Below are 25,732 nucleotides of genomic sequence, written 5' to 3' on the forward strand. Positions count from 1 at the left end.
GGTGAATAAGCGTCAACCACGATAAAATTCACCTCCACTACTTCCGCCCCAGTCTGTACGGGCAGTCGGATTTGCCCCTTTGGCGTGACAAGCTTCCCCTCAAAGCTGAGAAGGGGGGAGTCATATGCTGTTAAATCTTCCGGCGTCAAGTTCAGCCCCTTGTATAGGTCGGGGTATATTATCTCCACCGCACTTCCCGAATCTACTAACACCCTTTTAACATCAAAACCCCCAATCCGCAAGGTGACCACCAAGGCATCATCGTGAGGTTGAATTGTTCCTTCTTTATCCTCATCCGAGAATCCCAGTATCAAAGAGCTTCCCTTTTTTAACCTTTTGGGCTCCCTTTGCCTGCCCTTGTAGGGGAGATGATCCACGGCTAATACCCTGGGGAAGGGCGGCCCAGTTCTTCCCGGTGCAGCGAGGATGACATGTATCGTCCCGGTGGGGGGTCTTAAAGACACGTCCCTTCGAGGTTCTTGTGTTGCTTGGCCGGGATGGCCGCTCGATGGGTGCAGCAGGTGACGTAGCTTTCCTTCTCGGACCAATTGATCTAGGTGATTCCACAGATTCCTGCAGTCCTCAGTAGTATGCCCGTGGTCCTGATGATAGTGGCAATACAGGTTCTGGTTACGTTTGGCAGGGTCTCCGGCCATCTTCCCCGGCCACCTGAAATAGGGTTCATCCCTTACTTTCTCCAGTACCTGTTGTACTGGCTCTCTGAATACGGCATTCACTGCCTGCGGGCTGCTCTGCCCAACCTGTCGCGGAAAATCTCTCCTCGGCTGACCAGGATTGTGACGTTCCGTCCTGAAATCATTGGCTTTAGGGGGGGTAACCTTCTCCTTTCCCTTCCCTTGCAGCTGATCTTCCTCCACTCTTTTGTACTTGTCGATCCTATCCATTAGCTGTTGGACGTTAGCAACTGGTTTTCCGGTGAGGGATTTCCTTAAGCCGTGCCCTGTGGGGAGACCGCTTTTGAACGTGCTGATAGCAACATTATCATGGTTGTCATCCAAATCGTTATACACCTCCCAATATCTATCCGAGTACGCTTTCAGGGTTTCTCCTTCGTGCATGGACAAGGACAGTAGCGAACTGAGAGGTCGAGGGACTCTGGTGTTTGTAATGAAACGGGAGCAAAAAGCTTGAGTGAGCTGCTTGTAGGAGCCTACGGAGTTTGTCTTCAAGCTGTTGAACCACCTCATCGCCATCGATCCCAAGCTGGATGGGAAGATTTTGCACATCAGGGCCTCGTTTTGCGAATAAATCGCCATTTTCTGGTTAAACTGGCTCACGTGCTCCACCGGGTCCGTTTTGCCGTAATAGATGGCGAACACCGGTTGGTTGAAGCGTCTCGGCAGCTTAGCCCCTTCGATTCTATTCGTGAAGGGTGACCTTGAGACCTGATCCAGCGCCCTCTTCATGGCGTAGCTCCCAGAACCTTTGCTGGACGGGCTCTCGTACTTCCGTACGGGGCGTGGCTCCTTTTCATAAGAAAAGGTTTCGCTTGGGGGGGTCCTAGACCTTCGTCTATAACTCACGTCTTCCGCGTTAGAAGATTCGCCCGAGCCAGAGGGAGATCGTCTTCGCTGCGCACGTCGTAACTTCCTTTTTAAGTCATCTATCTCTCGCTGCATGGCCTGGTGACTATTTCACCTTTGAGACACGTGACTTCCTGTCTGAGTGTGACTCTGGCTCGTCCGGGTGGTATGCACACTCCCTTCACGATTCCCCCTTCCACCTGGGCCAGTTGGGTTATTTTGCCTCTGGGACTCGGCAGGTCGTGTCCGTTAGGAGTTAGCTTGGTGAGGATCCTCCTGGTGCGGGTCTAGTTCTGACATGCTTGACCGTTGCACTAGCTGATGCCCTAGTTCTTCCCACAGACGGCGCCAATTGTAGTCGCACAATTTTCCTGGCCCAACTTCTGTTGATCAGGCCTCGGCCCAAAGCACAACCCACAATAAATATTTGTAGAGGATGGGTTAAAGAACTTGGCCTCAGTGAAACTATTAGGTCTGATGCATGTAATGTACTGTTTGCAAAGAGAAATAAGAACGCAAAGATGGATTCCTCAAGTCTGATTTTATTTCTTTAGTTCCTCTTACAATTCCTCCGTCCCATTCTTTGAGGGACTCCACTACATTATATAGTTCTCTTCTTTTCATCTCAACCTTACACCTGTTGACCATCTAGGCATCCACTTGAGCACCTGTCCCATCAGACGCCCTCATCAGTCCCTTTGTGAGTTGCAGAGGCCAAGGCGGTACTGTTCAGGAGTCTTTTCCTCATTAATGCGGCCAAGAGGGTGGTTGGGGCGCAATTAATGTGGTGGTAGCCTTCCGTGAGATATTTTGGATTTAATTCATTTTATATGTTGGGAAGGTGAGCTGAAATGGCTGGAGAAAGTTCCTCGTCTGGGCTTCGTGATGTCCGAGGAGGAGTTACTTCTCGGACGGGTTTCCCTGGAGCTACTGGGATTGAGTAATGCTTCATATGAGACTCCTCTTCGGACAGGACGCTCCTCGGACGGGCCTGAGTTTGGAATAGCCCATCATTTTTGGGCCGGCCCCCACAATATGCATTTTGCTATATATATATAATTTGTAAATTAGGGACAAATGCCCATTTTCCTCACATTTTTAACATGGTGTAGATTTTTCCTTTTGAGAATTGAGAGACCTACCAAACTCCAAACCCTTTCAATAATGAAAATGTAGTCTTTGGCAACATTCTAGAGCCCCTCGTCACAATTACATGTGGCAACAACAACTTGTCCTCATCTAAATCATTTTCTACCACATTAGCAATCAGTCTATTCCAATTATTTGCCATCACTTTCGATGGTATCGCGCCGGTGAAGCTGTCTTTGGTTTTGCTCATTTTGGAATTGTGTATTGCAATGAATAGCTTGAGATAGTTCTTTCTTCTATAACAAGTAATGAAATTAATTTGTTTGATTAGTATTAATCAAACCAAACTAATTTCATATAGAGATTAAAAAAATATTATGGCTCAAGAATATATATATATATATATATATATATATATATTAAAATGAGATCCACTTTACCTTGATTAAGGTCGTGCATGGTCAAGGAAAATTGAAATTTAATTCTCAATTTTGATTTTGATGTTGGAGAAAGAAAAATCCATTGGTGTGGGATCCTATAAAATTGTGTGGCTAATGTAAACAATCTCTTGGGTGAGAGATTGGTAAACAAAAGTGAAAGTCTGTTAGGGGAAATTGATCATCAATCATGATACAGTACACTCGCAATAATTTTATGGCGGTCAAGAAATTTAGGGATTCAATTAAATTGAGTTTATATTGGTCCACAATTTTAGGACCTTCTAAAAATAACTCACCTATACTATTTGTAATTGTTTTTATTTTTTTTCAATTAAAATAATTATCTCCTAATTTTAAGCCTTTAAAAAAAATTGAAATCCAAAGCTTTTATTAAAGATAATGAGGTCAAGTCAATCTTGATATATAGGCTATATAGCTTTAGTAGAACTTCTTCCATCCAGACTACTTATGTTTGAGACACATCTAGCATGCCTTGCAGAGTAAATGGCAAAAAAGAGCAAAGGATTCTTGTTTAGGGGTTATAGTCTTTACTCTTTGAGGCCTTTTTTTGAAAGAGAGCTTTAGGCTTAGTATAAAATGCCTTAGGCCTAGACTTAAAGTTGGTCCTGTGTTTTTTGGGTTACGTTTGTCATTGGCTGAAAAAGATAGTTTTTATTACTATTTAGCTTATTTTTGCTATTATTCATAGGACCTGTTGTACTTTTTGGTACTATTCATGAGTCTCAATGTACTATTTCAGCTAGCTTTTAACTTTATCTACAATACTATCAGCAAAAAGTTTTCAATTTCAGCTAAATAAGATGTTCCCAAACGGACTTATATCATAATTAAGGAAACATTTTCTTGACCAATAAATTTCTTTTCTTTGACATGATCAAACCAGTTTTGGCAGACCATTGAATCTAATTTCACTATGAAGAAATGTGAATTGTTGCCTATGTATGTATGTGAGATGAAGAGTAAGAGTCATAAAGAAATTTCGGCTTAAGTGGCCTTAGGCCTAAAGCTAACCCTGTATTAGAATATCAGAATAAAGAAAACATTTTCTTGACCGATGAATTCCTTCTCTTTGACATGATCAAATCAAACGTTGGTGTCAAGTTGGTGGCATAACAATTGGATACCAATATTTCAATAAAAAAAACCATACCAATTGATGAAACAAAAAATAGTCGTTAGTCGCTAAACTTGTATAATCGATAGACAAGAAAAGTTTCCCTACAAAAGAGAGAGAACAACGCAAAAGATAACAACACTTGGGTGGTGCCTGCCAGGGACCCTCCGATGATTAAGTTAGAGAGCTGTATGATATATCTGAACACTCAAAAGTATTAAGTGATTGTGTGTAAACATACCTCTCTTGTCTTTCTTCTATGACGTTATATAGCTTGGCTTTATGTAGCCATTGGAGGCTTATTTGCTGTTAGAAAAACACCTTCGAGGCAATTTATGCTATTTATTGCCATTTGTTTCGGCCATTTGACCGTTGTGGTCTGTTGGTTATGAGCGAGTTTATGACTGGCCTTTAAATGCTATAAGGTCGTCTAGTACTCTGGACGACATTATATTCCTCACTCAGTAGTTGCCCCCTTTATTCCTTTGTCATCATATATGACGACTAGAGGAATATGAAGGGTCCTTTATTGCTCGTTGATGTCTTTTGAGATTCCTTATCTGTTGTATTTAATGTGATGTGACTTGGCCATTAGATCGTGGACACATATCATTGTCTTACTAGCTGGTTGTGCGAGCATGCTTTCTAGATTTTTCCATGCCTTAATTTTCGTTCTTTTAAAATAAATAAAAAAAACCTTATGTTTCCTTCTTTTCCTTTTTTTTATTTTTATTTTTATTTTTATTTTTATTTCTCCTACGTTTTCTCCAAGCTTGAGTCGTCCTACAATTCTATAGTAAGATTTAATTTTCTTTGCTTTTTCATGGTTGATTACACCTTTGTTAGGCAAAACTCCCCTTCCGTCTCTTTTTTCTTTGCTAGATTAGGCGTTTATCTTGAGTGGTCAACGCCCTCAAGTTGGTTTGTTTGTGTCACGTAGTTGTGCTTTTAGGCCTGTGTTATTCGAACTCTATCCCTTGATTTGTCAATCTCTAATTCAGTACCATCTAGCAAGAGAAATGGCCAAAGAGAGGGTGAGGGACACTGAGGTCAAGTTGAGTTAACTAAATATAGGCTTATTGTCTAGTGGCAAGCCCATGGGCATGGAGATAGACACAGCTGCATCCAAGCCTTCATCATCTTTCGAGCAAAAGCCCTTCCATTTGCCTTTGGAGAGGTGTGTGACTTAAAAGAGAAACACATTAGGAGATTTAGAAAAAGGTTCCAGTTCCTTGAGGGGACCATAGTCTGTCTTCCTCATCCAAATGAAAAGGCCTATGCTTTTGCTCACAGTGAAATGTGTTTCTATGAAGCCTCTTTTTTATGTGGTCTTCGTTTTCCCATCCATCCCTTTATTATGGAACTACTTAGTCATCCAAAGATAACCCCAGGCCAGCTTGTCTCGAACACTTGGCGGATAATAATTAGTTGTATGTCGATACGGATGTTCGTCCATAAGGGAGATATGATAAGAGTGAACGAGTTCTTGTACCTTTACTACCTTAAGCCATCCACTCAATATGGGTACTATGAGCTTTTGCTGTGGGATAGGAAATTTAGGTTTGTCAACAATCTCCCCTCTTATTTTTATGATTGGAAGTTGAGGTACTTCTTTATTTCTGGGACTAGTTGGGAAACTGCTCTTGACGAGGTTTGGGCAAGGTTCCCAGGTTGCTGCGCAAATGGGAGATTCCCTCACTTGGTGCTTGTTTTTCCTGTTCTGGACCTGTCATCATCATTATATTTTCATGTAATTGCTTCTGATTTACCTTCTTGCAACCTCGATTTGTCCAAAATTAGACTTTTCTCGAGGGATCAAAGACTTTGACGAGCTTGTTGACCCGCGGCCTTTGTATGACCAATTTCTTGGTCTTGAGCCACCCGCTTATGTCCTTCGGTTACTTATTATTATTAATTTAATCAAATCTTTTGCCATTTTAGTCTTATTTTCACGAATTTTATTACTAGCGGCCATTTTGGTAGTTTTTAAGTTATTTGAAAAGATGTATTCCACGAAGAAATCTTTCAAGCGATTATCCTAGGAAATTTTTTTAATAATAATGGAAAGATCATACAAGCAAATAAAGAAGAAGAATAGTTGTTTTCCTTAGTCAAAATTCGCTTCCCCCAACTGCCTAAACACCATATCTGTCAAATATATTATTTACTTTGATGAGTGATGTACTGATCCCTTCGTATACTATAAATTTTACTATATATAATATCAAAATTTTAAATTTTACTACATATAATCTCAAAATTTTAAATTTTACTCAATGGTGGCTTCAAGAATTTATTTCAGAGGGGTCATTAAGAAAATTAAATAAAATAAAATTTAATAAAAAAGAACTTAAATATATCGAATTATTGATAAGAAAAAAAAAACATAAAAATACATGAAATTTTACAATTTTCTTCTACAAGTTTTCATATTTTGAAATTGTTAAATGATAGTTCATTATCAGTTGTTATTATCTATTATTTTCAATATGGGCAGGTGTGACAATTTTATTTTGTTAAATTTGTATAACATTTTTATTTTTATGCATTTGTCATTATGTATTTGTCATTGTTTTTATAAGAATATTTTGAACTAACTGACAAATCTCAATTCACTGGCACTGTATTAACACACTCATTCATGTATAAATAATACACTAAGCATTTACTTAACCAATAAAAAGCATGAACATCACTAACTTTACTTCTTTTTTTTCTTGAATCACTAACTTATAACTAAAATTTTCGGGATGGCTGATGTGTGTTTTTGTTTGGTTTTGGGCTAGACTGATCTGATCAGGGTGTGCAAAAATATTTTTAAAGATCTCTAAAGATATGTATAAAATTGACTGTTCAAATTAAGAATTCTCTGTCTTATGTTGCTCTCTAAAGATCTTATTAGCTATATAGAGGGTACTTTTGGTTTATGAGACAAGATCAGCAAAATGTGATTTTTATATACTTATATTTAGATGATACTGCAATGTCATGATGGATAGGTTGGTCTTATATTACCATATGATATAAGTAATTATATATTGCGGGATTTATTAATATGTTCATATTATGAAAAAAAATTGCCTTTTACATTTTATTTTATATTTCCACTTTATGATATATAATTTTTTTTTAGAGAGTTTCAGCTTATGGCATCCACTCCTGATGATAGCTTTTTATCATCAGACCAAGACACCAATCATTTTTTAATGTAGGAGGGGATTGAACCCCAGATATCTTATTCAATCATCAGAGACTTTACTAGTTGAGCTAACCGGAATGCACTATGTTATATGATTTATCGATTATGAAGAAAGAGATGTCGATCTACTTTTTGGGAAAAAAAAATACCTATAAGAGTTGATTCACATATATCTGTATAGTAATTAACAAAGTATACATAATTATAATTTGGTCTAATAATTCTCACACTATAAAAGAAAAGAAAACTTTTTTTATTGCATTGTGTTTTCATACATATCTCACAATATATAATACCCGACTACAAAATATATTATGTTACACTACAAAAAATTTCAAATAACACATACTAACTTTTAAAAAATATAAAATTCTAATATATTAATTTAATTAATAATTATCTAATAAAAAATAATTATATCAAAAAATTTCATGCATCATGCGGGTATGTGACTAGTCGTTTATTAAAGCTATGTATTTCTATAAATTCAGCAAAAGCACGATATTATGATTCACATGGGAACACTGGAGTGGAGGTTTCTTGGAAATTTCTTACTTACGTTAAAACACCAACCACAGCCACCAACCACCAACTACCTAAAAAGCATATAGGTCAACGATATAAATAGAATGGAGAAGGTAATAAAAACAATATACATCAATTATTTATTTAGATGAGTGATGTTAAATCTACTATAAGGATCCATTGCCCAATATCAAGAATCATCTATTCTATTCTATGAGTGATGTAAATTTATTCTATTAAGGATTTATTGCCGACTCCAACTTTTGGGACTAAAGCTTTGTTGTTGCTGTAGACTACAACTTTAGTGACTTCACACATGAATCTATTACAATCTGTAACTTAATTTTGTTTTAATGGTCCGGAGAAAATGGGCAAATACCCCTTTCAAAAACAAATCTAGCATTTTGTCCCCTTTCCCAAACTAATTAGGGAAATGTCCCTCTTTTGAAACTCGATTTTCTCAAAATCGAGTTATAAAAAAAAAAAAAAAAAATTCTAGAGCCCTATAGTGGCGTTTTAAGAAGCCTATATTGACGTTTTAAGGACCTATAGTGGTGTTTTGTAATCCGATCTCCATGAAGTCGAGCTACATGCAATTTTTTTTTTCTTTTTTTTACCTATAACTCGACTTCATGGAAATCAGATTACAAAACGCCACTATAGGTCCTTAAAACGTCACTATAGAATCCTTAGAAATGTCACTATAGGGCTTAACTCGATTTTAAGAAAATTGAGTTTCAACAAAAGGGCATTTCCCTAATTAATTTGGGAAAGAGGACAAAATGCTAGATTATTTTTTTTGAAAGGGACAAAAGCCAAATTTTTCCTTAATGGTCCATGTGTGAGGTGTTAGATTAATTTGGCAATATACTTCCTTTTGCTCAAAAAAAAAATGACAACGTTGTGAATTTTTGTTTGTTCATAACTTTATTGATGATTATAAAATAATGTATCACCAATAACTTAAGGTTTCAAATATTGGATATACGTGTTTGGGTCTTGATTATAATGTAATTTACTGCTTATTTTTTCTTATTATTTGTAGGTTCACGTGAGCTTTTTATTTATTTTATTTAACTTTTAGTTTTTATCTATAATGAGCAAGTCTGACAATTATATCCATTAATACGCAAATATTTGATTTTAACATTTTTCCGATTTTTATTTATTAAGATTTACACAGGAGCACTAGAGTGGAGGTTTCGTGGAAAATTCTTACGTGAAAGCTCCCTGCCAAGTCCTCTCTTACGCGTCACCAAGTCCTCTCCCTCTCTCTCTCTCTCTCTCTCTCTCTCTCTGTGAAATTATTGAATGAGAAAGTCTAATAAATGTTCCTACAAAATAGAGCCTTACTTATGCACGCAGTTGACTGACTAAAAGATAACCAGAGACACATAACCCATCTCCACCATTTTTATTTGTGTTATCAACAAAACATACCTAGCCGAGTTCAGAGATTTAATTATATATTGAGTTTTAGAAAATATACCGACGGTGAGACTTCAACGATGTTCATGAATGGCGTTACTGGCTTCGTCACAGCGAGTAGCAGGGTGATGTACGTTTGGCTGGAGTGAGTTTATTTGCTAAACTTTGTGAACGTCCAGTTCAACTGGGCGTTCTCATAAATTAACCCAAAAAAAAGGTAAAGTTGCTTGACCGATCTGATGAATTGAGGGATTTCTTCCCTAGTTTATTTCCCTTTCATTTTTTCTTCAGTAGTATTTGATTTCTTTTTATTTATTTATTTATTTTTTCGGTATGCAGATCTATATATATATATAGTGATTCAATATTTAGTAGTAGTGCATTTGCAATGGCTTTAATGGGAATGGAAATTGCCTCATCATCTTTTCCAAGTTCTTCTACTGAGCAATGGAAGTATGATGTTTTTCTTAGCTTTAGAGGCGAGGATACCCGAAACAATTTTATGGATCATCTATTTATTGCTTTGAAAGAGAAAGGCATTAACACTTTTAAAGATGATGAAAAACTTGAGAAAGGAAAATCTCTCTCACTAAAGTTGTTGAAAGCAATAGAAGAATCAAGATTGGCTATTGTTATTCTCTCAAAAGACTACGCATCTTCTACTTGGTGCTTAGATGAACTTGCAAATATCATTTCTTGCAAGAAAGATATTGAAATGGCAATTTTACCTGCTTTTCATTATGTTGATCCATCTGATGTACGAAAACAAATGGGAACTTTTGCACAGGCATTTGTTAAACATGAAGAAAAGGAAGGAAAAAACAAGGGTGGATAAATGGAGAGATGCTTTGAGACAAGTGGGCAACCTTGCTGGATGGCATCTAAAGGATACTAGGTAATTTATCCTGACATATTTGTTTCATTTAAATATTCAAATGACCCACTTTTTATATATAACTTTATTTGGAACCTTAAGCAAATCTATATACAGGTTTCATTGTACTTATTTCAATTTTTTCCTAAGTGGATCAATGTACATGTTTTTGTTTCGGTCAACAAAATTAAACTTTAAATATGAATCGTATTTTTTTGTCTAACTTATTGGTGGTTCAAACTCAACGCATTTCCTACTTTTTTAATTGCAGACCTGAGTCACTAGATATCCAAGAAATAGTAGAATGGATATCACTCAACTTGAAATATGATGCATTCTCATATATTACCAAAGACCTAGTAGGAATATACTCTCGACTAGTGGAATTGGAGTCATGCTTAGCTCTAGGTTCAAAAGATGTCCGCTTTATAGGGATTTGGGCGATGGGAGGGATGGGTAAGACAACTCTTGCTAGAGTTGTTTATCATATGGCTTCTAAAGAATTTGAAGCTCGTGGTTTTATTGAGGATATTAGGGAAAAGTTTGAAAAATATGGTCTTGTTCCACTACAACAGAAAATTATTGATGAAGTTTTGAAGGAAAAGAATTTGAAAATAGAAGAGGAGTATGATGGAGTTCTTAAGATCAAGAATAGGTTATGTCATAAAAGGATTCTTCTTGTTCTTGATGACGTAGATAAGATGAAACAGTTAAAAATGTTAGCTGGGGAGCATGATTGGTTTGGTTCTGGCAGTAGAATTATCATAACAACAAGAGATGCGCATTTGTTGGAGGCACATCAGGTAGATGAAATATATGAAGTTCAAGGATTGAATGATGAAAATGCTCTCCAACTTTTTTCCTCGAAAGCTTTTAAAAAAAGCATGTCCTTGATGATTATAGAGAGTTGTCTAACCAATTTTTGAATTATGCTGCTGGCCTTCCTTTAGCTCTTGAGGTTTTGGGTTCCTTTTTGTTTGGAAAAAGTACTGTTGAATGGACAATTGCATTAGAGAGACTCCAAGAATTTCCAGACGAAGCAATTCTTGAAGTACTTAAAATAAGTTTTAATGGACTCCAAAAACCACAGAAGGAAATATTCTTGCATATTGCATGCTTTTTTAATAATCAGAAGAAAGATTATGTATTAGAAATACTAGATATTCTTGGCCTTTACCCTATTATTGGATTGAAGGAACTCGCTAATAAGTCTCTTCTGAAAATTATGGATAATGATATAGTGTGGATGCATGACTTACTTGAAGAAATGGGTAGGAACATAGTTCGTCAAGAGTGCCTTGATGATCCTGGGAAGCGTAGTAGATTGTGGGATTACGAGGACATTGACAAAGTGTTAAAAATAAATAAGGTAAGGTTATTTAGAGAATTTGAGCTCATTCCCTACCTTCATGTTTAACAATTTGGAACTTGAATTGTAATGCTAATAATTAATTTTGCAATTCACCAATTCTTTCTTAATTATTAGGGGACAGAAGCACTTAAAGCCATGGATATTGTGAGTACTTATAATGAACAACAAGTTGTATGTTGGAATCCTGAGGCCTTTTCGAAGATGGAAAATCTTAAATATCTTAGAATTTATGGCATTCTCCACGTCCCCACACACCTTCCTAATGATTTAAGAATTCTTGATTGGATTTTGTATCCATCAAAATATTTGCAATCAAGTTTCCAGCTAGCTGAGCTTGTTAAACTTTGTTTGCAACAAAGCAAAATTGAACAACTTTGGACAGGAATAAAGGTAAGTATCCTCCTAAAACTTTGCTTTTTTAAATTACAATAAATGGACACTAGGAAGCTAATTATTCTAACAATTGTTTTTCTTCTGACAGAATTTTGACAAGTTGAAGTTCATTGACTTGACCGACTCCTCAGACCTAATTATAACTCCAAACTTCACTAGAGTCCCTAATCTTGAGAAATTAGTTCTTGTAAGGTGCACAAATTTACGTGAGATTGACCCATCTATTGGAATTCTTAAAAAACTTATTCATCTTAATTTACAAGATTGTGAAAGACTAATTCGTCTTCCAAGCAAGTTTGGAATGGAGCCCCTTGTGACTCTTGAAATTTCTAATTGCTCAAAAGTCAAGACAATTCCAAAATTTGTGGCAAACCCGAAATTCTTACAGGAGCTTTCTTTGGATCGCACAGCTATTGTGGAACTAATTAAAAACTTGCCAGAGAACCTATGGATAATCAAAGGCATAGAGATACTTGATTTGAGCAAAGCAGATATAGAAGAGCTGCCTTCATCAATTGAACATTTGACTGGCCTTACTTCATTGACTCTAAGATATTGCGAGAATCTTGTGAGCCTTCCTAACACCATTTGTAGTTTGAAGTTGCTTAAGTCTCTTGATCTTTTTGGATGCTTAAAATTTTGTAACTTGCCAAAGAACATAGGAAATGTAAAAGGTTTGGAGCTGTTTAATTTGTGTTGGACAGCCATAGACGAGGTCCCTTCTTCCATTGCCCTCCTTAAAAATCTCAAACGTCTATATATCTGTAGATTGATTTCATCTGAATATTATTCCCTACCAACAAGTCTTGAGTTGATGGGCTTAGTATTTCCTTCATTAATTTCATTAACACATTGTCTACAAAATTTTATAAACACAGACACAGCCTCTCACCCAAAAACAAAGCATCCTCACTAACTCTCAACCTCACTAACTCTTACCCATACACTCAGCCTCACTAACTCTCACTCACCCATAACTCTCACACCACATTGCCTCTCACTCTCACTCACCACACTGCCTCTCTCATTGCTCTTCCCTCTCAATAATTTCATATCTCAGGTAAGGGTTTTTGATTTGATTGTTATTGTAGTTGGGTATTAGTTGTCTATGGGTGTGGGTTAAAGAGTTTGAGTATCAGAATAAGTGTAAATTACAAAAATTTATAGTTTAGGATGAACATTGCAATTGACCTCATTGTTTAGGGTAGAAAGTTGCAATTAACCTCAGAAATAAGGTGGTGTAGCCTAGCCTCTTTTGGTGATGTATGGTTGTAGATAGAAATAAAGTCTATTGTAATCTTTAAGGTAATCAAGGTTTTGGTATCTTCCTTTTGTTCAATAATAAGCTCTCTACTTCTTTTTTATAAAAGGTTAGAAAATAAGCTATCTACTTCTAGTACAAGTTAATATAGATGTGTATATGTGAAAAAAATATTATGGAATCATTTCCAAAGTGCTCTGTACAGAATAGCAGAGGTTCTCTGATTCTTTTTCAAAGGGGCTTTTGTTGAGAACAGTCACAATCTTGAAGCAGATTTAATTTCTAATGAGTGTGTACTGTGTGTTCATTAGGCTAAAAGGTCCAATCTGATGTGGTTATTAAAGCCAGTCTTGGAATCTTATAAAATGGTTGACTGAGATTTCAGTTGATACTGATGTCTTAAGCATGAAATATGTTGGAAATACTAAAAAGGTCTTGATTCTTTTTGTTTGGGGGGGGGGGGGGGGGTGTTGTATGTGTTACAAAAAATTTTGGCTATGTATGTGTTACAAAATTATATGATATCTTTTGCAATTATTTAGTCCCCCATTATCTTTTGCAATTTTGTATGTGTTACAAAAAATTGTGTTTGCAATTATCTTTTGCTTTACACGTCTTTGCCTCTCATACCATCCTACTGTAATTAGCTTCTTGTATATAGGAAGGACAGATGGATTTGTATATGTCCAATTGTTAAATATAGTTGTACTACAGCCAAAATTTTAGAAAAAAATGTTCAGTTTGTATCATGAAAACCAAATTAAAAAATTTCTTGGCCGCTTCTTTTTATTAGAAAGTTAAAGACTTGCTTCAAGTTTCTTTTAGATCAGGGAACTTCAAAATTTTTTTTAACTAACATAGTAACTTGACTTTAACAGGTTCACAATTTCTTGGCCGGGTATAAAGAGCTATTATACCCAAATTGATCGTAGGTTGAAGACTCTTGACGAATTGAAGATGATGGTTATGGAAGAGTTGTGTGAGAATCTTGCTGTGCATAACATACAAATTACTTATTGTATGCCAAATGAAATCCTGAAGCACCGGATTAATTACAAGTATATAGCGATAGAAACAGACAAACATGTGAAAATCATGTTTGACAAGTTAGAGAGAATACCTGAAGTAATTAACATTGAGTTGTACATATAGTTGGAGCCGCGTGCAGAAGTTGGTATCTAGGAAATCCAACAAACACAAAAAAGTTTACAAGTTACAGTTCCAGATGCTCAATATGAGTATTTTACACATGTAGAACATGGTGATGTTCGTGCCGATGATGATGATGATGATGTTCATGCTGATGATGATGATGATGAGGATGAAGATGATGATGAGGATGACGATGACGATGATGATGACGACTATGTTGATGAGAGTATTGCCATTGATGGTGAAGATTTTGTCGATAGAGATGAGATTGAAGATAGGATTGAACGAGGGGACTTTAGGGACTTTGAGAGGGACATTGATGATGATGAGACATTGGACAGAAGTGAACCTGATGTAGACAACGTTCTTAGTGTCCAAAACATTACGGACACAATTCCTGCCTACGCACCTCCTGCCTTGTCATTCTCTGCAAATACTTGGGAAAATATGGTTGATCCTTCACATATTGAGACACCATTTGTGTCTACTTGGAGAGAGGGGATGAATTTGCGCAAAAGCTTGACTTTTGCCAATAAAGTGGAGGTGCAGCGCGTATTAACAAAGTGTGCCCTCAAGGAAAACAAACATATTATGATTAGTAGGTCGACCACGACAAAACTTTGTGTGAAATGCGTGGATGAGTCATGCAAGTGGTATGTCTGCGCAGTCATGAAGCTCAATCTCCACAGACTATGGATGGTCACCGTGTACAAGGGTCCTCACACGTGTATACGGATTGAGGTGCGAAATGATGGTAGAATGATGAGTTGTAATTTTATTGCAGACGACATCCTTAAGAAGTTATGTGAGGATTTGCTTGTTCACTCCCAAGTGCAGGAGATCGTAGCAATATAATTCTTGGAGTACCAAGGTCAAACCACAAGGAGCAGGGTAAATTCAAAGATAATATAATTAAATAACAATTTGGGTGAAAAGAAAAATACTTTTGCTTGGTCATTGTTAACAAGAATAATAATAAAAACTTATTTAAATTAATAACGTAAATACAAGGGCATTAGGGCGTTTCCCTATATCGATATAAAATTTTTTGTGATTTAAGAAAATATCTATTTCATAATTGATTGTTCTTATACAATTAAAAACTTATGATTCAATTGAACTGAGACAATTCAAGAACGCATGATAACCTCAATTAATAATGCGGTTAAAAAAGTTTTCAGAAAAACTCATTCACTTTAAAACCTGATTTCTATTTGAAACTATTAGAAATTCATCTAAACAATAAGAAAAACATGATTGAACTTATTGAAAGCATGGAAGAAATAATACATCAAAAGAAATCTAATTGACCAATCAAATATGTTGTTGATAAAATCCTAAAAAGAATCACATTGAATATTCATACCATATAGAAGAAACATAACCCCTAGCCCTAGTAAAGAGTTTAGGCTACCATTAGAGAAAGAAAAATACAAGGTTTTCTCTGCCAAAATTCATTCTACACAGCCTCCCTTCAAAACCCTAATGTCTAAGTGTCCCAAGAAAATAAAACATTTACTATTTTAATTTCCATCCAGGTTTACAGCAGTAAATTGTGAGTTAATTTCGGTCTTTAATAATTGAGAATTTCAGAAAAATCAAAAGTGGAAAGTTGTAGATATTTAAGTCACGGTTCCAACCCATCCAGTCTTGTATCAATTGGATTTTTGAGGAGAGAGATACATCCAAAATACTGATCAGTACTCAAATCAGATTTTTCCTTTTTAAATTCTGCCTCTTTGATTTCTTTCCTTATTTGAAGCTTCCAATCATGGTAGATGATCCAAGCACTCCAGCTGCACCTCCTTAGAAATTTAAGCATGGTCCTTTAGCTCCACTTTAATTCTAGTTTGGCCTCCATTCTCTCACAAATTCCTGTAAACTCATCTTTCTCACATGATTTCTTGAAAGTTGAAAATTACACACAATGAATAGTATCTTATTCAAGAAATTATGTAAAGATAAATAATAGGGACTAATGCAAATCATGACTTAATTATACAAATTAAGCATAATAATAAGGAGATAACGCCCACATAAATATATAACAAGAATACATTTTAAGGTGTTATCACACCCCCCAACTTAAATCTTGCTAGTCCCTAGCAATCCACAAAGCACCCATGTCTACTAAATGTGAAAAATTAAAACTAAAATACAAGCCACTTTCGTAGGCTACACGATTGCACTTCCCATGTGCAACAAGTCTTTGAAACCCTAGGTCACCCTAGTGGACGAGTTTACTCTCTTGAGGGTTTGCAGTGACTCTACCCATAAAAGTCAAAGGTTTCTTGAAAATTCTTGTAGCAAATGTTAATCTGCTTTATCATTATATCATACAAATAAACTTTCAAATTTGAATTGGGATACTATTCATCATATTAAAGAGCTTTCACTAGCTCTACTTTTGGAATGTGTGTGTGCATAGCCCATCCAATCAAACCGGCTTTTCCGAACATGCATAGACCAAGAATAATCTAGATCAGAGCCTCTACTCCAAAACCTCTCTTAAGTCATCAACACTCTGAAAGAACACACATAGAAGTGATGGTTTCTCTCTTCAAATCACATGTGAACAAAAAGGAAATAAGAAGTTTTAAGAATATCACATGTGTATACAAAAATAGCCGCTAAAACAACGGAAAAAGATCTCTTGGAAAGGATGTTGAATTCCTAGAAACATGAGGTTAATACCATTCTCATCCCTAGTTTTATCCTAAACACATACCAGCCATGCACCTTTAGGATCAAGTAGGACTTTAAGCTCAGTGGTAGTATAATCTTATGGCTAGGTAAAGGCAAACTGCTCTCTTTGAAATATGAGGTATATGAATCAAATGCAGAAAATTCAAGCCAAACCCAACTCATAGTAGTAACAACCAACTTGAATCAAAACAACCTTTACTCAACCATATAACCCTTCTGAAATACATGAAAGATGTGTAAGACACCAATGATTTATATGTATGTCTTCTCTTTCTTTTTCTTTCTTTTCTCTTTTTTTTTTTTTTTTTTTTTTTTTTTTTGAGGAAAAGAGAGACAATGGTGGTATCTAAACACATCAATTGCTCAAAACTTGAACCCCCATGAGAATGCCCATAAATAAAAATGTTTTGTGGTATTGTAGAAGTATTTCTCATGGCTCAAATGATGTTGACAATGGTTAATGTAAAGATAGACTAAATATTTGTTTAGCCGGTGACAAAAATTGATGGCCTTAAGCTCTCATCTCTTAAAATTCCACATAAACTAGCAAGCCTAAGGAAAAAAATAAGTAAGATTAGGGTATATCTCCTCATAATGTTTCCAGTAGTCAACCAAAAATAATATATATATATATATATAGATCTTTTACAAAAATTGAAGCATATGAGAGAAATTTAAGAGTTCAAATAAAGATATACTCTCACAAAGAAAAGTAAGGCTCAAAAACTCTCTATATAGGTTGAGTTTCAGCTTATATCTAGTTTGTTCATGATCCATGCATATCCAACATCCAACCTTCCGCTAACCTGGCTATTGTGCTCAAAAGTTTTCAATTGTGCTCTTCATGAAAGAGTCTTAATATAGCAAATAGTATAACCAACTCAGCATTATTCATTCTATCACATGATATAAAAATAAAGCTTATAACTCTACTGCATTCAAATTCAAGGTTTTTTTTTTTTTTTTTTTTTTTTTTTTCAAAATTGAAAAGTTGCAACCAAAAAGAAAGAAAAAAAAATCATGCAAGGTGCAGCAAAATGTGTAGACGTCTCCCCCCAACTAAAATATTGCATTGTCCTCAATGTATCAAAACCAAAATAAATTCAAGTATAAAGGGAAGAAGTTACCTTAAGCATTTAAATTTTTTTTTTTTTTTTTTTTTTTGAAATTTCTTTCACACCTACAAGTGTTAGCACACAAAAGAAAAATAACAAAACAAAAAAACAAAAAACAAAAAAAACAAAAACAAAAGGCAAAAAGAAAATTAAAACAAATATGGTACAACTTCATAAGGCTCTTTCAGAGTTCACGTAGCATCCCAATAGGAAGGGATCTTCAGTGACATAGTCTCCTCCTTTGGTATAACTCCCCCTAAGAATGGTTTTAACCTTTGTCCATTTATTTTCAAAATCCTACCATCTCTAGGGTCCTCAACTACTACAGCTCCATGGCTAAACACTTCCCTTACAATGAAAGGGCCATCCCATCTAGGTTTTAACTTACCTAAGCTTAAATATGCATATTTAAGACCACCAGGCAGCGGTTTCAGCTTCAGCTGTGGTGCCTCTTCACTTGAATGTATGAGTTTTTTTTCATTTTCTAGTAGCTCCTCAAAGCAAGGCTTCCATCCTTTATTAATTTCCATCATTTGTTGTTCTTCCAAAACCTGTAAGGAATCCAACAAAGAAAAATTTTCAGATACATGAATATCACATTCTAAATCATAAGAACCAACAGAATTATTAAGAAGAGTTTCAAAAGGATCAGAAAAACAATTCTTATTAAACTCTTCTTGAACCACCACCGCAATGAGGTTCACATAAGCACAATCATCATCCTCATGTGGTTGTTTAGTCACATGAAATATGTTTAACTCTAAAGTCATGGAACCAAAAGTGAGTTGCATTCTTCCATTCCTGCAATTAATTAAAGCATTAGCTGTGGCAAGAAAAGGTCTACCCAAAATAATAGGGGTATGAACACTAGGATGTAAAACAGGTTGGTAATCTAGAACAATAAAATTAACAGGATAATAAAATTGTTCAATTTTCACCAACACATCCTCAACAATCCCTCTCGGTTCCCTTACAGAGTGATCAGCCAACTGTAAAGTTACTGAAGTAGGTCTTAACTCACCAAGTCTAAGTTTTTGATATACACTAAATGGGATCAAATTAACACTTGCCCCAAGATCTAGCAATGCATGCTCCATGATGTAATCTCCAATACAAGAGATCGTAGGACAACCTGGATCCTTATACTTTGGTGTGGTCTTATGTTGAATAACTGCACTTACCTGTTCTGTTAGGAATGCGGTCTTTTTCACATGATGCTTTCTCTTGATGGTGCATAAGTCCTTAATTACCTTAGCATATGCAGGCACTTGCTTGATAACATGCAATAATGGCAAATTTATCTTAACTTGATGCAAATGCTTTAATATCTCAGATGTGGTGTCCAATTTCTTAGGTAATTTTAAGGCTTGTGGAAATGGAGGAGGGATTGGGCATTTTACAATTTCACCAAATCCATGTGACTCAATTTCATCCTTCTCTTTTTCAACTGGGGTCTCCTTAGATTTCTTAGTTACTAAAGGAGAACTTTTATCAATCTCTTTACCACTCCTTAAAATGGTCACAGCTTTTACTTCCTCATGTTTATCCTTAGAGCCAATTTTTAGATTTTGATTGATGGGATTGGGTTGAGTTTGGGAAGGAAGCTTCCCTCTCTCTATCCTACTCAATGAATTTGTAAGCCTAGTTATATGACTCTTGGTCTCTCTTACCTCTTCATCTACCCTAGTGAGCATGGATTCAAACTTTTGATTTTGCTCACTTTGCCTTTGAATGAAAGTACTAAGTGCATCCTCCAAGGAAGGTCTAGATGATGATGATGATGATGCATGTGGTGAATTAAAATTCCTTGAAGCAGGAGGATTCAACACACTGTCACTCTTATAACTCAAATACGGATGGTTTCGCATATTTGGGTTATAATTGTTAGAATATGAAGAATTATTTGGCCAATATGAATTAAATGCATGTACTTGTTCTTCTGGCACATTTAAGAATGATGAAAGTGATGCACATTCATTTGTAGCATGGTTTATCTCATGACAGATTTTACACACCTCCATTGGGTCCTCTCTAAAGGTAGCACTAACACTCCTACTTCCTTTCATTTTGAGTGCCTCAATTTCTTTAGTTAACATGCTGATTTTTGCGCTCATATTATCATCTTCCTTCAACTTGAAAACACTTCCACTAGAAGTGGTAGCGTTAGTTCTAGTCCTATCAGTGGAGTCCATAGAGCTAGGTCCAGTCCATGTGTTAGAGTTTTCAGCTATCTCATCAAGATAATCCATTGCATCTTCGGGTTCTTTTTGTAAAAAGTCCCCTCCGCATGAGAGTTGAACAAACTGTCGGTCCCCAGGTGTAAGCCCTTCATAAAAATAGCTAACCAACCTCCAATCTTCATACCCATGAGTTGGGCAGAAATTGAAAAGATCTTTGTACCTTTCCCAAGCTTGGTATAAGGTCTCATTTTCTCATTGGACAAAAATAGCTATCCTTCTTTTTACTTGCTGGACTTTGTGGAGAGGAAAGTTTTTCTTAAAAAACTCTTTGGCCATCTCCCCCCAACTACCTATAGACCTAGGTTTCAAGGTGTAAAGCCAACTTCTTGCCTTATCCTTAAGTGAAAAAGGAAAGAAACGTAACTTAGCAGTCTCAATAACATTTTGTGCATAGAAACTACTAATTACCTCTTCAAAAGCTCTAACATGGACATAAGGATTTTCATTTTCTTGTCCCCTAAAGTCAGGAAGTATTGCTAATAAACCTTGTTTCAGTTCTACATGTGATGCATTAGGTGGAAACATGATACATGAAGGAACAAAATTTTGTGTGGGATGCAACAATTCATACATATTTCTTCTATTCTCCTCATGATTATTACGTGTTTCATCATCTATGATTGATGAAGAAGGTGAAGGCAAAGGTGTGTCAAAAAGATTACCAAAGTAAGTTTCAAAATTTTCTAATCTGCCTTCTTGTTTCTAACCCAAATGCTCATGCAACAATGAATGCCAATCAAATAAAATAAATTAAAAACAAACAGAAAAATAAAAACAAAATAAGGGAAAAAAATGGAATGAAGTTACCAATAGAAAAGTTTCCACCAGCTATGCTTTGCTCCAAAAAATTGCCTCTGAACACGCAGCAGCTCCCTGGCAACAACGCCAAAATTGCTTGCTCACTACCAAGTGCAAGAGATCGTAGCAATATAATTCTCAAAGTATCGAGGTCGAACCATAAGGAGCAGGGTAAATTCAAAGACAATATAATTAAATAACAATTTGGGTGAAAAGAAAAATACTTTTGCTTAGTCATTGTTAATAAGAATAATAATAAAAACTGATTTAAATCAATAATGTAAATACTAGGGCATTAGGGTGTTTCTCTATATCGATATGAAATTCTTTGTGATCTAAGAAAATATCTATTTCATAATTGATTTTTCTTATACAATTAAAAACTTATGATTCAGTTTAATTGAGACAATTCAAGAACGCATGATAACCTCGATTAATAATGCGGTTAAAAAAGTTTTCAGAAAAACTCATTCACTTTAAAACCTGATTTCTATTTGAAACTATTAGAAATTCATCTAAACAATAAGAAAAACATGATTGAACTTATTGAAAGTATGGAAGAACTAATACATTAAAAGAAATCTAATTGAACAATCAAATATGTTGTTGATAAAATCCTAAAAAGAATCACATTGAATATTTATACCGTATAGAAGAAACATAACCCCCAGCCCTAGCAAAGAGTTTAGACTGCCATTAGAGAAAGAAAAATACAAGGTTTTCTCTGCCAAAATTCGTTCTACATAGCCTCCCTTCAAAACCCTAATGTCTAAGTGTCCCAAGAAATTAAAACATTTACTATTTTAATTTCCGTCCAGGTTTACAGCAGTAACTTGTGAGTTAATTTCGGTCTTTAAAAATTGAGAATTTCGGAAAACTCTAAACTGAAAAGTTGTAGATATTTAAGTCACGGTTCCAACCCATCTAGTCTTGTGTCAATTGGATTTTTGAGGAGAGAGATATGTTCAAAATACTGATTAGTGCTCAAATCAGATTTTTCCTTTTCAGATTCTGCCTCTTTGATTTCTTTCCTTATTTGAGGCTTCCAATCATGGTAGACGATCCAAGCACTCCAGCTGCACCTCCTTAGACATTTAAGCATAGTTCTTTAGCTCTACTTTAATTCTAGTTTGGCCTCCATTCTCTCATGAATTCCTATAAACTCATCTTTCTCACATGATTTCCTGAAAGTAGAAAATTACACACAATGAATAGCATCTTATTCACAAAATTATGTAAAGATAAATAATAGGGACTAATGCAAATCATGGCTTAATTATACAAATTAAGCATAGTAATAAGGAGATAACGCCCACATAAATATATAATAAGAATACATTTTAAGGTGTTATCAGGATCACACTATCCCAATTAAGCATCTCAGATCTATGATAGAGTCGAAATATGAGGGCCATAAGCCTTCTTACTACAAGGTATGGGATGCGAAACAAAAGGCAATTGGGAAGATGTTTGGGAATTAGGAAGAGTCTTACCAAAGGTTGCAAAAGTTGCTAATGGCATATATTAATCAGGATCCGACTACCCAGGTGTTCTATCGTACCACATCCACCGGTGAAGATGACACAGTATTTTTGAATTATGTGTTTTGGTGTTTCGGTCCAAGCATTGATGGATTCAAATATTGCAAGCTAGTTATCAGTATTGATGGGACCCATCTGTATGGTAAATATCAGGGAAAGTTGTTGGTTGCAATGGCAACCGACGCTAACAACAAGGTATTCACTCTCACCTTTGCTATTGTGGATTCTGAGTCAGGGTCCAATTGGAGGTGGTTTTTACAATGCCTTAAAGATGCAATTGGCCACGTGATACCTGACGAAGGCATTTGCATAATTTCTTACCGATATCTTGGTATCAAAAACGCCATTGCAAACTGGCCTAGAAAGGATGATGGAAGAACACGGGTATATCATAGATATTGCCTTCGACATGTTGCTAGCAACTTCAACACACATTTTCAGAACTCGACTCTAAAGTCAGCGGCGTTGAAAGCGGGATATGTTACTTAGGTAGTTAAATTTGATACCATAATGGAGACCATTAAGCAGGCAGAAATGAAGGCCATTAGGAGTAAGAAGAAGGTGACGGGGAAGGATGGCAAGGAAAAGAATCAAGATTATCTTCCATACACATACCTAATGAGTATGTGTACATGTGGACCCAGTCACATGATGATGGGAGACATTTTGGGGCAGTGACAACCAATATATCAAAGTGCTTCAATGGTGTACTGAAAGGTGCATAGGGCCTTCCTATTGCCATGTTGGTTGAGTTCACTTAGAACAAACTTGTTCAATATTTCCACGATCGGCACAAAGAATACCATTATGAGTTGTTAGAGGGTAAGAAATGGAGTGAATATGCCTTATCCACTTCGGATGGAAATAAGCGTAAATCTAAGAAACACTATCTCAAGCCATTTAGCAATGAATAGCTAATATTTCAAGTAGTTACCCAACTCAACACGTGTAGTGCAGGAGGGGGAAACCACAGTTATAAAGTCTGGTTATAGGAAAGAACATGTAGTTGTGGGAAATGGCAAAACATAGGGACCCCGTGTTCACATGCAATTAGAGTATGTGACTATTTACATATTCATTCGACCACATATATTCACCCATGTTATGGTTTGAACAATGCCCTTAACACTTATGAGCATGCATTTATGGTTCCTAAGTCACAGTCATTGTGGAGGGATCCCATGGGGCCAAAGTGGTTGCCTAATCCAGCATTGTTGTGGGCCAAAGGTCGACCAGTGAAGTCAAGAATAAGGAATGAGATGTATGGAGTGAGGAATAAGGATCGAGAACTGGGATGGTGAAGGGAGGATGCAGATTTGATAGAGAGTCAACCCAAGCAGACATGTGAACTATGTCATTCTTTTGGGCATAACAGAAAATGTCCACAGTCCCGTGGCGCTTTCACAAGTGGTCATGTTCCACACTAGGTAGGTACATGGCAAAAAATTATGCATCAGTTAAATAATTGTTGTTCATTCGATGTTTACCTAATGTTTACTATCTTGTCTCCTAATGTGATTCCTCTACGTTTTTCAGGCATGCTTCCATGGACGACGTTTTTGTCGTGTGGACCGTCGATGTAAGGAAAAGTGACTACGTTGTATTGGCTCTATGTTAACTTTTTGGTTTTTGTTGAATATACTTGTAATTCTCTATCCAATGTACCTCTATTAAGATTGTGATTTGAGTAATATGGTTAGAACTGCAAATTAAGCGTGGTTGGGCATGTTTAGAATGTTGAAATATTGTGAATGCCTTTTACTGCGATGTAAGTGCATTTGCATTGTAAAACCATGTTTATGTAGAGAGCGTAACAGTTTCTATAGTTTGGTGCCTATTGAGAATGTGTTTTGATGTAATTTAAGTGTATTTACATTCTCTGCCTCTCAATGAGTGTTTATGGATTACATTCTCAACTTCTCTATCTCTGTTTCTTAGCAGGTGCATCATTTCAGTTTCTGGTTTGCCTGCATTTCTAGGGAAAAAAAAATTCCGAGTGAATGGTTTGAGGAATGAGCAGAGCAAAACAGAGCAAAAAAAAAATTTCCCAGTGGAACTCGAGTCTATGAAACTCAAGTTCCACTAAAAAAAACAGGGCAGAACAGAACAACCTCTCGGACTAAACAGAGTATTCAGCACATTTGATCTCTAGAATTAAATTCTCGAGTTCTTAATGGAACTCGAGTCTATAAAACTCGAGTTCCACTGAATATCAAATTTGAGTTCTTTTCTTTTCTTTTTTTTTGGTTATTATTTTTTTAAAATCTCACATTTTTTTTTTCTTTTGTACAAATGAGAACAGATTTTTTAGAAATGTAAGTGTGAACATAAGTTTGATCGAGGTGTTTCAAGGATTAAATCACATTTGGCTGAAGTTATTGATCTTGTTATTTGTAAAAAACTAGTAAAATTGTTCAAGAAGAAGCATATTTTTCTCTCAAAAACAAAGAAAAGAAAAAGAATAGAAGCTTAACTAGCCTTTAAAATTTAGCAGCGTACAAAAAGTTAATCGGATTTTGATTTAATTATATTTATAGTATATATGTATGTGCTATAGAATATAGAGAGAAAAAGACAAAACATAATTATATAATATTTTTAAAAAATTAGAAAATGCTTATTCTTTTTCATGAAAAACTTATTTTTATAATTCTATAGATCCATTTATTTTAAATTATTTGTTATTCTTCTATTGATCCAATTTTACGCCCATGTGCTTCATGAATCATGGGGTGCAAATAAACCTGCATAGAGTTTAAGGTGGTTCAATCAGATCACACTGGCACAACTCTCGCATAACTTATATTTGACCAAACCATGATGGAAGGTGCCAGCCCATGATCACACTTGCTCAGCCAATGATATGCTTCCTTCCTTCAGAAATTTATCTGTACCTTCATTGTACATCATACAAATTTAT

The 25,732-nt window shown here is 35.7% G+C and overlaps 2 protein-coding genes across 4 annotated transcripts in view; one reads left to right on the forward strand and one right to left on the reverse strand.

Moving 5' to 3' along the window:
• The window catches only part of LOC126693566 (disease resistance protein RUN1-like), a 127,983-nt gene extending 115,902 nt beyond the window's left edge, over window positions 1–12,081 (forward strand). Inside the window, exon 3 of one of the 3 annotated variants that reach the window (XM_050389572.1) lies at window positions 11,721–12,081. In XM_050389572.1, the coding sequence (XP_050245529.1) occupies window positions 11,721–12,038 (318 nt within the window). In that variant the 3' untranslated portion in view covers window positions 12,039–12,081. Of the gene's footprint in view, window positions 1–10,505; window positions 11,436–11,603 lie in introns of those variants that run through there. The other 2 variants (XM_050389574.1, XM_050389573.1) reach the window with 2 other exon arrangements.
• A 6,343-nt stretch (window positions 12,082–18,424) lies between these two features.
• On the reverse strand, window positions 18,425–20,482 carry LOC126691470 (uncharacterized). The gene has a single exon (XM_050386513.1). It carries the CDS (start codon window positions 20,480–20,482, stop codon window positions 18,425–18,427), a length of 2,058 nt encoding a protein of 685 aa, XP_050242470.1.
• Window positions 20,483–25,732: the final 5,250 nt, after the last annotated feature.

The sequence above is a fragment of the Quercus robur genome, chromosome 7 (genome assembly GCF_932294415.1).
Source record: "Quercus robur chromosome 7, dhQueRobu3.1, whole genome shotgun sequence".
NCBI classification, from domain to species: Eukaryota; Viridiplantae; Streptophyta; class Magnoliopsida; order Fagales; family Fagaceae; genus Quercus; species Quercus robur.